General features: G+C 41.9%; 1 protein-coding gene across 1 annotated transcript; it reads right to left on the bottom strand.

Moving 5' to 3' along the window:
- Positions 1-4,035: 4,035 nt before the first annotated feature.
- Positions 4,036-13,848, bottom strand: LOC131938769 (tubulin alpha chain). The gene is made up of 4 exons (XM_059296974.1): positions 12,717-13,848; positions 8,326-8,449; positions 6,886-7,049; positions 4,036-4,847 (listed from the first exon to the last, which is right to left on the bottom strand). Exons 1-4 carry the CDS (start codon positions 13,649-13,651, stop codon positions 4,712-4,714), a joined length of 1,359 nt encoding a protein of 452 aa, XP_059152957.1. The 5' UTR covers positions 13,652-13,848; the 3' UTR covers positions 4,036-4,711.
- Positions 13,849-13,907: the final 59 nt, after the last annotated feature.

Genomic DNA, 13,907 nt, shown 5'->3' with positions numbered 1-13,907 from the left:
TTTCATACACATTACATCACCACAACAGTTTTTTTTGTCCATATAGGGTCTTTGATCGCAGGTGGTTTGTCCAATGCTGGCGTTTGATAATAAGCGCTTTGTCCATATATTGTAATGAATTATTTTAAATGTTGTGTAATTATATTTTAAATTGCGGCAGGATATATTAATATGTTAATTCATCATATATAAATACAAGTCATCTAAACCATACAATTATTACTTCTTTGACTACACTGTTGGCATGTTTTTTATCCTTTGTCATCCTTTCTATTTACGTATTTCCAAGTACATCTACATTATTTATTTGTGAAACTTGTTATATGTCGCATTATTTATGTTCCATTTAGATTTAAAATAAATTCTATGAGGCGTAGCACCAGCCTTTATGTGGAGACTAAAGTATCGTTTTTTAACTTTTTTTAGTACGTTAATTTCTATTAATGGACTCCCAGGAAACATGTATAAAATCGTATTAATTGTATCACAAATTTAAATCAAATAACAATCTATAATATCTATTTTAAAATCTATATATTATGGTTAACCCCCCTCTGTGGTCAAAGCCCCGCTGTGGTCGAACCCCCTATGGTCAAACCCCCTATGGTCAAACCCCCTATGATCAAACCCCCTATGGTCGAACCCCCTATGGTCAAACCCCCTATGGTCAAACCCGCTATGGTCAAAGCAGCTGTGGTCAAAGCACCTAGGACCCCTGTACATACTTCCTATGCTGACGTCACCACAGGCGAACTCTACACCTACCCAACTCTACTTCAACTGCCAAGTGTCCTGCCAAGTCTCAGACAACATGAGTATATATATATATATATATATATATATATATATATATATATATATATATATATAGATGTATATGTATATACAGGTCTACATAAGAATATATATAGTTGCAATTGTTGTCAACCCACTCCCTTTTGCCTAATAGCGTCAATTTGTACGCACACTATATTAATTCAACTATTCACTCGAGTGGAAAAATCATCGTAAATTATTATATTTTGGTGTCACCCCCTCCCCGGTCGTTGGTTGACTTATTAGTTTTTTCAAATACTTAGAAAAAACCTTCAATCCTCTGTAAATTATGCAGTTAGTGTCACCTCCCCGAGTGATAGTTTTAAAGCGTGCACAGTTAATAGTAAAGATGTTTATCTATGGTCAGTTATTAATACAGTGGATTAACTCGAATGAACCCTTAATTGAACTGACAAAAAGCATTTTCTTGTATATATTTTGTAGGTTTTCGCCAAGGACTCATCGCCCCTAAATAGTGTCTCCGGTGCCGTCCGTACCCTTCGCCTCGGCCTTGCGACACCTCTGTAGAATATAAATACTGTAAAACAATAACATTATGCAGAATTAAGATCCTGTAAAAGAAAAACATTTTTGGGTCTATACATTATTTTTTTTAATGCTTTGACGCTAGATATATGCAATATGTTTTAACAATAAATTGTGTAGTGTGATGGGCTACGATAAGTTATTCATTTGGCTTAGGCAGTGGTGAGGCAGTTTTTTTGTTACTAATTGTGTAGTTTGTTAAATTATTGTCTAAATGAGAATTTAAATAATACTACGAAAGTGTGGAACTACAACAGGTTATAGAACTCACACCGCAAATATTATGGAAAGTATTTTTACGGTTATTTCCCTTTGACCATTTTAAAATTTTAGCAAAACGCTGTAATGATAGAAATCAATATTTAAAACTTTTAAAATTGCTGCAATTTTTAATCGTAAGACAGCTGTCATTTTTGCAGGGGTAGCGGGCAGGTAGCTACGCCACTGTGTTAAGGACAATTTTAGCTACCGTAAGGACCAAATTAGTGATTTTTAACACTGTCAGTACTTCTCCTAATTTTTCGAGTTTGTCAATTAAAATTCCAGTTGCCCTTTAATTAACGAGCTAGGATTAATTTGATTGAAGAACGATAAAATTAAAGTTTAATACTTCAGCAGACGGCCAAATTAAACCGAAAAGTTTCCTGTTTAGTCTTTATAAACTGTTTGAAACACTTTCATCTTTATTTAATGATAAATATGTTCAATTATTTGGGTATTAACACTGCTTAAGTATTTGTTTTGTATTATAAGCTATTCGAAAAACACATCCCCAATGATAATAATCTTGTATACTACTATTTATTTTTATTTTCAATACTTCCCTATTCCCACATTTAGGAAGATGCACAACGCTCGCCAGATGTGTCCTCAACCATCTGATTCACCCATTAGGTCAGTGCTGGCACACAGCAAGCTTATGCCAAATGTGTAGGGGAGGTGGTGGTAGAACGGAAACTTGGACGTCACAAGTTTGGTGCCAGTGCTGGCGACCGATGGCAAGGGTTGGGGTGGGCAGGGGGGGGGCCTGGGCAGGGGTGGGGGTGGGCAGGGGTGGACTGTGCAGGGGTGGGCTGGGCAGGGCATGGGTGGGCTGGGCATGGGTGTACTGGGCATGGGTGGGCTGGGCAGGGGTGGGGTGGGCTTGGCATGGGTGGGCTGGGCAGGGGTGAGCTAAGCAGGGCTGGGCCGGGCATGGGTGGGCTTGGCAGGGTGGACTGGGCTGGGCAGGGCTGGGCTGGGCAGGGGTGGACTGGGCAGGGGTGGGCTGAGTAGGGTTGGGGTGAGCTGGGCATGGGTGGGTTGAGCAGGGGTGGGCTGGGCGGGCATGGGTGGGCTTGGCAGGGGTGGACTTGGCAGTGTTGGGCTGGGCAGTGATGGGCTGGGCATGAGTGGGGTGGGCTGTGATGGGTTGGGCAGGGGTGGGCTAGGCAGTGATGGGTTGGGCAGGGGTGGCTGGGCAGAGGTGGGCTAGGCAGTGATGGGTTGGGCAGGGGTGGCTGGGCAGGGGTGGCTGGGGAGGGGTAGGCTGGGCACGGGTGGCTGGGCAGGGGTGGGCTAGGCAGTGATGGGTTGGGCAGGGGTGTTCTGAGTAGGGGTGGGCTGGGCGGGCATGGGTGGGCTTGGCAGGAGTGGACTTGGCAGTGTTGGGCTGGGCAGTGATGGGCTGGGCATGAGTGGGGTGGGCTGTGATGGGTTGGGCAGGCGTGGGCTAGGCAGTGATGGGTTGGGCAGGGGTGGCTGGGCAGAGGTGGCTGGGGAGGGGTAGGCTGGGCACGGGTGGCTGGGCAGGGGTGGGCTAGGCAGTGATGGGCTGGGCATGAGTGGGGTGGGCTGTGATGGGTTGGGTTGGGGTGGGCTGGGGTGGACTGGGCAGAAACGGTACTGTATCAGGCTAATCAGCTATTTGATGAAAGAAAAGTATTTGTTGTCAAACTAATCCCAGCCCGTGGTGCCAACAAATCAGGTGGCTGGCAAAGTGGGTGTGGTCAACCCTACATGATACACCCTGTCTAACAAGTTTAGGAAGCACCTATTGTTAAAATAGTTATTTAATCATCGTCTTACGAAATTTGTCTAAAGATCCTATTAGGGTTATATTCTTCGAATTTCTTACTAATAACAACATTAAGACATATTGATTACTTAAAGCTAATAATCACATTAAGACATATTGATTACTTAAAGCTAATAATCATATTAAGACGTATTGATTACTTAAAGCTAATAATCACATTAAGACGTATTGATTAAAGCTAATAATCACATTAAGACGTATTGATTACTTAAAGCTAATAATCACACTAAGTAGTATTGATTGCTTAAAGCTAATAATCCTAAGAAGTATTGATTACTAGCATAGTATGCTTGTAAAAATATTAAATTTAGAAATAGTAAACCCTAGTAGCAAATTATTGTTATAACTGCACAATAAAAGTACTTTTCCTTCTCCCCACCCCCTTTCCCCCACCACCCCACAAATTAATTTTTTAAAAGTGTTACTTATGTAATGTGAATGATGCATGTAAGTTTGTAGTTGATTGAAATACAACAACACGTTAGCTTGAAACATTGTCTGTAGTGTTTTTATCATGTCATGTAGGGATTGAACGAACTACTTTTGATCGAGTGAGGAAACAAAACCACTATAAAAAATAAACAATGGAGAACAGGTACAAGTTAGTGTATTCAAAAATTGAATCATTTTTTAATGGCAAACACCTTGACTGTGTAGAGATTTGAATCTAAGCTACTATTTTTTTATTAAAAACATTGAAGGAAGACATTTCCAGAAGATTCTATTTTTTCTCTTGACAAAATTAGGGAAAAAAAAACAACTAACGAACAATATGGCTATACAAGTGTAAACTGAAGTTCCGTATTTCTAAAAAGGTGTTATTTGTTATTTTTACACGTAAAACAAAAAGTTGTAAAATTGATATTCTAGATTTAATGCTAGACAGGTAATTTTTTCTATTTTTTCTTCTAAGATGTGATGTCGGATTTAAAATAAAAAAATCTTTACAAGTTTATAAAAACAATAAGATATTCATCACAGTGTCAGCTTCAATCTATTTTTAATGTGGAAAAATCTTTCGATGTTTGCTTTAGTTTTTTTTTTCTTGCAGATTTCTTGATGTGATTTTCTATTGGGTAGATGGAGTGATGCCCCACTGAAGTGTCAGACAAATACACACAACGTTGCAGACTTGAACGAGCCCTGACTGATGATGATTGCCGTGCTGTTTAGATACGATTTTCTTCTCTAAGTACCGGTACTTCAAAGTTGCTGAGTGACGTTAGGTGATCCCGTGTTGATTCCCGTTGGGACGCTCTCTTGGACTTTCGTTTAGTATTCTTCTAGGTCTTCTTCATCTCCGCTCTCTGTGGAATTCAGACCAACTTCCTCGTAATCTTTCTCTAGGGCCGCAAGATCCTCACGAGCTTCTGAGAACTCGCCTTCTTCCATGCCTTCACCGACATACCTGTAAAATATTTATGTATAAACACATTTCGTTAAAACCAACTTAGCAAATAATCAAACCAATTAAACATTTTGTACACAGAGCTCATTTGTTTACAAACTATTTGCAAACGTAACATTACTTTTTAGAATGTTTAGTAATTTATTAGCTTGTCACACTTAGCTAACGTATTAAAGTTAGATATCAACCTACACATCTATATATATAATTCTCTCCTGGGAGCCGTTAGAAAACAAGCTGCAAGCGCCTCCTTGCAGTCCCCTCTCTTTCTCTCTATCACTATCAATACCACCCACACCCCACCCCCACCTTGTCTGGTGAGCTGTGGTCACGCTAAATGTTTACAAAGCTAAATGTTTACAAATCGTAAAGCCGTAGAGCCGGGTTTCTATTAGGGGCAGATAATTTAGTTCGATTTTAAACTTACAGGAGGTAACTAAGAAATAACTAAGAGGAGGCTGCTTTCACGGGGGGGGGGGGGGGGGGTGTAGGGTCGGGGTTAGGGGAAAGGGGGGGGGGGGGGGGTTAGTGTTTTAAAGCAAATATTTTCAGTGGCAGCATTGGTACTGTCGAATTCACAAATTATGAATTACTGAAAAGTAGAAAATAAAACAACCAAATAGCGGCGTATGATACGCTGCGGGTCGGCTCGTTTTGTTATAACAGGCGACAGTCAGACGACGGTAAACAAGCACAAGTTGTGTTGTGATGTGTGTGTGGGGGGGGGGGGGGGGAGGGTGGTCTTTAGAAATAAAGTATCGGTCATATTCTTGGTGTTGCGTATCTTTACTACATAGCAAAACATGAAGTCAGGTATTGTCTAACACAGATGTGCCGTGAGTCCCATATCTTTACTACATGAAGCCCCAGTACTAACACTGAAATAGCTGTCGTTGAATTATAACATTGCTTGTATGAATAGGTCTATTATCGGTATTGCTGTTAGGGTTCGGGTGAACCATGGGCTATTGATAAGCCTTAGGGTAACAATAAGCGTTAAACAAGAGGGTTAATGATACCAATAATTAATAGTTACTATACAGCCTTCAGGCGATCATAGATGTGCCGCTATTCGGATTTGATTTTTAGGTTGATACATCTAGTGTTTTTTTACACAACTTGTGTACAAGTGTTGGTCTAGAGCAGTATTATCACAGGGCGGTGTGTGTGTGGGGGGGGGGGGGGTGACCATACCAGGTGACACTTCCCAAGGCTAGGGTGCCAACCCTAGTTCACCCCTCACCGTGTGTCTCACTACCTTGTGACGCAATTGAACCAGGCGACCTTCCTATGAAGTTGCTAACCTTCAATCTCGCCACAGTCTAACTGACCACACCCCCTCCTGTAGAGTTGTTAACCTTCAATCTCGCCACAGTGTAACTTGCCCCACCCCCTCCTGTAGAGTTGTTAACCTTCAATCTCGCCACAGTGTAACTGACACCACCCCCTCCTGTAGAGTTGTTAACCTTCAATCTCGTCACAGTGTAACTTGCCCCACCCCCTCCTGTAGAGTTGTTAACCTTCAATCTCGCCACAGTGTAACTGACACCACCCCCTCCTGTAGAGTTGTTAACCTTCAATCTCGTCACAGTGTAACTTGCCCCACCCCCTCCTGTAGAGTTGTTAACCTTCAATCTCGCCACAGTGTAACTGACCCCACCCCCTCCTGTAGAGTTGTTAACCTTCAATCTCGTCACAGTGTAACTTGCCCCACCCCCTCCTGTAGAGTTGTTAACCTTCAATCTCGCCACAGTGTAACTGACCCCCACCCCCTCCCCTCTGGCTAACGTTTCAATCTTTGGGGGTTACAACGAGACAGACCCAAGCTTTGATTAGCAATTAGTCTGGCAGTAGAGTTCTACATCTAGCTTAGATCAGATTAACCTCGCATAGCACATATACAATATTTTATATTAAATGATAGTTTTAAACTAACATTTTACAAATAGACAGAACTATCAAGTTTACGATAAAACAAACATCTGCTGCACTACACTGTGTTCGCCTAATGAAAGTCCCAAACCCACTATCAACTTACCAGTGTACGAAGGCGCGTTTGGCGTACATCAGATCAAACTTGTGGTCCAGCCTAGACCAGGCCTCGCCAATTGCTGTCGTGTTACTCAACATGCAGACTGCCCGGTTGACCTTCGCCAGATCCCCTCCTGGTACGGTGGTCGGTGGTTGATAGTTGATTCCAACCTGTCGGGTACAAGAATGTCGCATTGTGTGAGAATGTCGGGTAGAAGAATGTCGCATCATGTGAAAATGTCGGGTAGAAGAATGTCGCATCATGTGAAAATGTCGGGTAGAAGAATGTCGCATGATATGAAAATGTGTAAAAATATCGGGTAGAAAATGTCGCATGATAAAAAAATTTCGGGGAGAAAAATGTCGCATGATATGTTAATGTCGGGTAGAAATATGTGGCATCATATGAAAATGTCGGGTAGAAAAATGTCGCATCATATAAAAATGTCGGGGAGAAAAATGTTGCATGATATGAAGATGTCGGGGAGAAAATGTCGCATCATATGAAAATGTGTAAAAATGTCGGGTAGAAAATGTCGCATAATATGTAAATGTCAGAAAACTGTCGCATGATATAAAAATGTCGGGTAGAAAAATGTCGCATGATATGAAGATGTCGGGGAGAAAATGTCGCATCATATGAAAATGTGTAAACATGTCGGGTAGAAAATGTCGCATGATATGAAAATGTCGCGTAGAATATGTCGCATGATAAAATATCGTGCAAAAATGGTAGAAAATTATCGCTTCAATTAAAAATGTTGCGTACTAAAATGTCGGGGAGAAAAAAATGTCGTATCATATGAAAATGGGTAGAAAAATGTCGCATGTGAAGATGGTAAACTATAATGCATCATGTGAAATATAAAGCGCTAAGGTTTGTCGAATACGCCAATATATTCGCTTATGGTCAGATTTAGCATTAGTGATACGATCAAGGTAAGAACTAGAGTTGGTGTTGTTAGATCAAGAAACAGGTATCTCTACAAGCCGACGTGTATTGGAGCTTGCTGGATATAGTTTGGAAACCAAGATGTTCAACAATAAGTATGTAACAATATACTTGCACCTCTACTCAGTAAAGTCCAGAGAAAATATGAAGGACCCTGAAATTATCATAGTTAACCTGAAACTACCAATACTAATGCTTATCACTCATGCTAGAGTTCAGTGTTAAGATATTCAGAATTTTGCTTTGTTATGTATTGGGGGCAGTTCTGAAGGGTATCTGACTCATGCTGGGGAAAGAAGTTTACTTGGCATAGTGCTAACCATTACATCACCGAGGTAAAAAAAAACATGAACTCTACTTCACTTGTCCGATGGATATTTAGGTCTTAAATGACGTTTTACTTGATTATAATTATGGGAAAATATCGGTTTTCTGTGGTATGACATGTAAGTCTATGCCGGTACGTCTAATCATCAATGTGAGTAACGCACTAACCTTGAAACCTGTAGGACACCAGTCAACAAACTGAATGTTCCGTTTGGCCTTGATTGAAGCGATGGCTGAGTTGACATCCTTGGGAACGACGTCGCCTCTAAACAGCATACAGCAGGCCATATACCTAAACATCGGTGAAAACATTGCTTATAACATACAGCAGGCCATATACCTGAACATCGGTGAAAACATTGCTTATAACATACAGTAGGCCATATACCTGAACATCGGTGAAAACATTGCTTAAAACATACAGTAGGGCATATACCTGGGCATAGGTCATTGCTTAAAACATACAGCAGGGCATATACCTGGGCATAGGTCATTGCTTAAAACATACAGCAGGGCATATACCTGGGCATAGGTCAATGCTTAAAACATACAGCAGGGCATATACCTGGGCATAGGTCATTGCTTAAAACATACAGCAGGGCATATACCTGGGCATAGGTCATTGCTTAAAACATACAGCAGGGCATATACCTGGGCATAGGTCATTGCTTAAAACATACAGCAGGGCATATACCTGGGCATAGGTCATTGCTTAAAACATACAGCAGGGCATATACCTGGGCATAGGTCATTGCTTAAAACATACAGCAGGGCATATACCTGGGCATGGGTCATTGCTTAAAACATACAGCAGGGCATATACCTGGGCATAGGTCATTGCTTAAAACATACAGCAGGGCATATACCTGGGCATAGGTCATTGCTTGAAACATACAGCAGGGCATATACCTGGGCATAGGTCATTGCTTAAAACATACGGCAGGGCATATACCTGGGCATAGGTCATTGCTTAAAACATACAGCAGGGCATATACCTGGGCATAGGTCACTGCTTAAAACATACAGCAGGGCATATACCTGGGCATAGGTCATTGCTTAAAACATACAACAGGGCATATACCTGGGCATAGGTCATTGCTTAAAACATACAGCAGGGCATATACCTGGGCATAGGTCATTGCTTAAAACATACAGCAGGGCATATACCTGGGCATAGGTCATTGCTTAAAACATACAGCAGGGCATATACCTGGGCACGGGTGAAAACATTGCTTAAAACATTTATTCAACAAGCCAAATACCTGGTAAAACATAACCTACAACAGAATCACAAAAGACTATAATAAGTTCAAGAAAACCATTTTAATTTTTTTCATTTATGTTTTCAGATCAGCCAAACACAATTAGATCTGTGAAACAAGATTTAACCCCCCCCCCCCCCCTAAATACCATTATATACATCCCCACAAACAAACACACACACTGAATAAAACAGTAATAGGACAAAATGACATAAACTAAGATGTCCATACATTCACCAAAGTTACGGCTAGGATTAGGGCTAATAAGGCAAGAGCTAGATTAGGACTAAGGCTAAAATAGCGCTAGGGCTAGAATAGGGCTAATGCTAAATAGGAATAGGGCTAATGCTAAATAGAAATAGGGCTAATGCTGAATATGGCTAGGGCTAGAATAGGGCTATGGCTAGAATAGCGCTACGGCTAGAATAGGGCTAGGACTAGATTATGGCTAGGGCTAAATACAACTAGGTTTGGAATAGGGCTAAAGCTAAATAGGACTAGGGCTTGAATAGGGTTAGGGCTAGACTAGTGTTTGATTAGGGCTAATTCAAGAAAAGGGTTACGGTTAGATAAGGGTAAGGGCTAGAATAAGCTGTCGAAGAATAGGGCTAGGGTAATAATAGGGCAAGGGTTAGAGTAGGGCTAGGGTTAGAATAGGCTAGGGTTAGAATTGGCTAGGGTTAGAATAGGCTAGGGTTAGAATAGGCTAGGGTTAGAATAGGCTAGGGTTAGAATAGGCTAGGGTTAGAATAGGCTAGGGCTAGAATAGGCTAGGGCTAGAATAGGCTAGGGTTAGAATAGGCTAGGGTTAGAATAGGCTAGGGTTAGAATAGGCTAGGGTTAGAATAGGCTAGGGTTAGAATAGGCTAGGGTTAGAATAGGCTAGGGTTAGAATAGGCTAGGGTTAGAATAGGCTAGGGTTAGAATAGGCTAGGGTTAGAATAGGGCTAGGGTTAGAATAGGCTAGGGTTAGAATAGGGCTAGGGCTAGAATAGGCTAGGGTTAGAATAGGGCTAGGGCTAGAATAGGGTATGGGCTAGAATAGTCTTAGAGATAGAGTAGACTAATGTTTGATTAGGGCTAAGTCAAGAAAAGGGCTACGGTCAGATAAGGGTAAGGGCTAGAATAAGGCTGTGGAAGAATAGGGCTAGGTAATAATAGGGCAAGGGTTAGAGTAGGGCTAGGGCTAGAATATGGCTATGGTTAGAGTAGGGCAAAGGTTAAAATAGGGCTAGGCCTAGAATAGGGCTAGTTTGTTTTTAATAGGGCTATGTCTAGAATATGGCTATGGTAGAATAGGGCTAGATCTACAATAGGACTAGAATAGGGCTAGGTTTAGAATAGGACTAGTTTTTATAGTGCTGTCTAGAATAGAGCTAGGGCTAGAATAGGGCTTGTTTTTTTTTTGTTTTTTAAATAGGGGACGTCTAGAATAGAGCTAAAGCTAGAATAGGACTAGGGGTAGAATCGGGCTAGTTTTTTTTTGTTAAATAGGGGGACGTCTAGAATAGAGCTAAAGCTAGAATAGGACTAGGGGTATAATCGGGCTTGGGCTAGAATAGGACGGGCTAAAATATGGCTAGGGCTATAATAGGGATAGAATTAGAGTAGGATAAGGGTTAGAATATGGCTACGGCTAGAATAGGGCTAGGGCTAGAATAGGGCTAGGATTAGAAAAGGGCTAAGGTTAGAGTAGGGCAAAGGTTAAAATATGTCTAGAGCTAAAATATGGCTAGGGCTAGAATAGGGATATGTCAAGAATAGGATTACGGTAGAGAAGTTCTAAGTTAAGAATATGGCTAGAGTTAGAGTAGGGCTAGGGCTAGAATAGGGCTAGAATAGGGATAAGGTTAGAAAAGTATTAGGGCTAGAGTAGGGCTAGGGTTAGAATATGGCTAGGGCTAGAACAGGGATAGGGCTAGAGTAGGGCTAATGCTAAATAGGACTAGGGCTAGAATAGGGCTAGGGCTAGAAAATGGCTAGGGCTAGAATAGGGCTAGGGCTAGAATAGGGCTACGGCTAGAATAGAGCTAGGGCTAGAATAGGGCTAGACTAGATTATGGCTAGGGCTAAATAGGACTAGGGCTAGAATAGGGCTAATGTCAAATAGGAATAGGGCTAATGCTAAATAGGACTAGGGTTAGAATCGGGCTAACGCTAAATACGACTAGGGCTAGAATAGGGCTAGGGTTAGAATAGGGCTAGGGCTAGAATAGGGTATGGGCTAGAATAGGGATAGGGTTAGAATAAGGCTATGTCTATCTAGGGCTAGAATAGGGCTATGGCTAGAATAGGGCTAGGGTTAGAATAGGGCTAAGGCTAGAATAGCCTTATAGATGGAGTAGTGTTTGATTAGGGCTAAGTCAAGAAAAGGGCTACGGTTAGATAAGGGTAAGGGCTAGAATAAGGCTGTGGAAGAATAGGGCTAGGGTAATAATAGGGCAAGGGTTAGAATAGGGCTAGGGCTAGAATAGGGTATTGGCTAGAATAGGGATAGGGTTAGAATAGGGCTAGGGTTAGAGTAGGGCTAGAGCTAGAATAGGGCTAGGGTTAGATTAGGGCAAAGGTTAAAATAAGGCTAGGGCTAGAATAGGGCTAGGGTTAGATTGGTGCAAATGTTAAAATAAGGCTAGGGCTAGAATAGGGATAGGGTTAGAACAGGGCTATGTCTACCTAGGGCCTAGGGCTCGAATAGGGCTAGGGTTAGATTAGGGCAAAGGTTAAAGTAAGGCTAGGGCTAGAATAGGGATTGGGTTAGAATAGGGTTAAAGCTAGAATAGGGCTGGGTTTAGAATAAGGCTCGGCCTCGAATAGGGATATGGCTAGAATAGGGCTAGCTAGGGCTAGTTAGGGCTAGGGCAGGGCTAATATGTGTAGCAAAGCATTAACTTTGAACACATAAAGTTGGAATTTTTAAAGTCACACATAATCCTGTATCAGTAGATGGTTGCTATTTAGATTCTAGATCTAAATCCAGTAAGTTTAAGGCACGCAGGCCATTGTTAGAGCACACAATTAGCAAACCAATAGTCTCGAGTTTGAATCCTGATTAGCGTGTGTTGGTAGCCCATAAGTCGATGAATCTAAGTAGATGGGTACACGACCAAGTTTAAACTTACATGCGGTGTCGATTTTTATTTAAAATAACTTGAGTCTTGAAACAATAGCTGTTTGTCACAGTGATGACCAAACTCTCTATCCATTTGCAGAGGCCAGATAAATTTGTTCATCTGCCACATTGGCAGTGAGGATGCTGAAATTATTCTAAAATAAAAGTAAAGTAATGACAGCACTTACCTGCCGCAGCGTGGGTCACATTTCACCATCTGATTGGCTGGCTGGAAACAGGCGTTGGCCATGTCTGCAACTGTAGTTCTCTCATGGCAGGCCTTGTCGGCAGAGATGACTGGTGCGTACGTGGCTAATGGGAAGTGGATTCTGGGATATGGCACCAAATTGGTCTGGAATTCATTGAGATCGACATTCATTGCTCCCTCGAAACGCAATGATGTGGTGACCGATGAAACCACCTGGCTGATCAGGCGGTTGAGGTTCGTGTAGCTTGGGCGTTCTATGCCCAGGTTTCTGCGGCAAATATCGTATATTGCCTCATTGTCTACCATAAAAGCGCAGTCAGAATGCTCTAGGGTTGTGTGTGTGGTTAAGATGGAGTTGTATGGTTCTACAACAGCGTTAGAAATTTGAGGAGCAGGGTAAACAGCAAACTCTAGTTTCGATTTTTTACCGTAGTCTGCAGACAATCTTTCCATCAAAAGGGAGGTAAAACCCGAGCCCGTGCCGCCCCCAAAGCTATGGAACACAAAGAAACCTTGAAGACCTTCACAGTTATCTGTTAGTTTTCGAATTTGATCAATTACTGTATCTAGAATTTCCTTACCGACTGTATAGTGTCCTCGCGCGTAGTTGTTCGCGGCATCTTCCTTGCCGCTTATTAAACATTCAGGATGAAACAACTTACGGTATTCTCCGGATCGCACTTGATCAATAACATTGGGCTCTAAATCGACAAATACTGAACGAGGTGTGTACTTGCCATCGCCGATTTCACTGAAGAATGTGTTGAATGAATCGTCGATGGGTCCTCCTTCTGCCTCCTCTGGGATCAGTAAACCGTCAGGCTGTATTAAATGTTCCAAACAATATAATTCCCAGCAAGAATTTCCAATCTGCACGCCGGCCTGGCCCAGATGGATAGAGATGCATTCACGCATTTTCAATTTTTCGCGCGAAGCAAATCTCACAGTCCAGCAGAGAGGTAACGGAGGATGTTACGAGGACCCCAATAAACGGCGTTCCTCTTTTCCTTATGATGTTACGAAAGATCAATGTTAGCACTTCTTCTTGCCTACACAGACTCCTGTGCGTTACCGGGCATGACGTGAAAATAAATATGATGACGTACATCCATAACAACACTTTTCTGTGTTGCACATAAAGTCTCGAAACCAAAGTGTTCGACACTTCTCA

This window comes from Physella acuta, unplaced genomic scaffold (genome assembly GCF_028476545.2).
Source record: "Physella acuta isolate Inbredline_101_S28 unplaced genomic scaffold, ASM2847654v3 ptg000006l, whole genome shotgun sequence".
In the NCBI taxonomy this organism is placed as follows: domain Eukaryota; kingdom Metazoa; phylum Mollusca; class Gastropoda; family Physidae; genus Physella; species Physella acuta.
This window is presented reverse-complemented; position numbering and strand designations above follow the sequence as displayed.

What these genes read in the sequence shown, in the direction of transcription:
- LOC131938769 (XM_059296974.1), bottom strand. Translation starts at nt 13,651, where the DNA reads ATGCGTGAATGCATCTCTATCCATCTGGGCCAGGCCGGCGTGCAGATT. An exon ending in TGTGACCCACGCTGCGGCAG is followed by an intron (nt 8,450 to 12,716) that starts GTAAGTGCTGTC and finishes ACCGATGTTTAG; the next exon opens with GTATATGGCCTGCTGTATGC. An exon ending in GGTGTCCTACAGGTTTCAAG is followed by an intron (nt 7,050 to 8,325) that starts GTTAGTGCGTTA and finishes TGTACCCGACAG; the next exon opens with GTTGGAATCAACTATCAACC.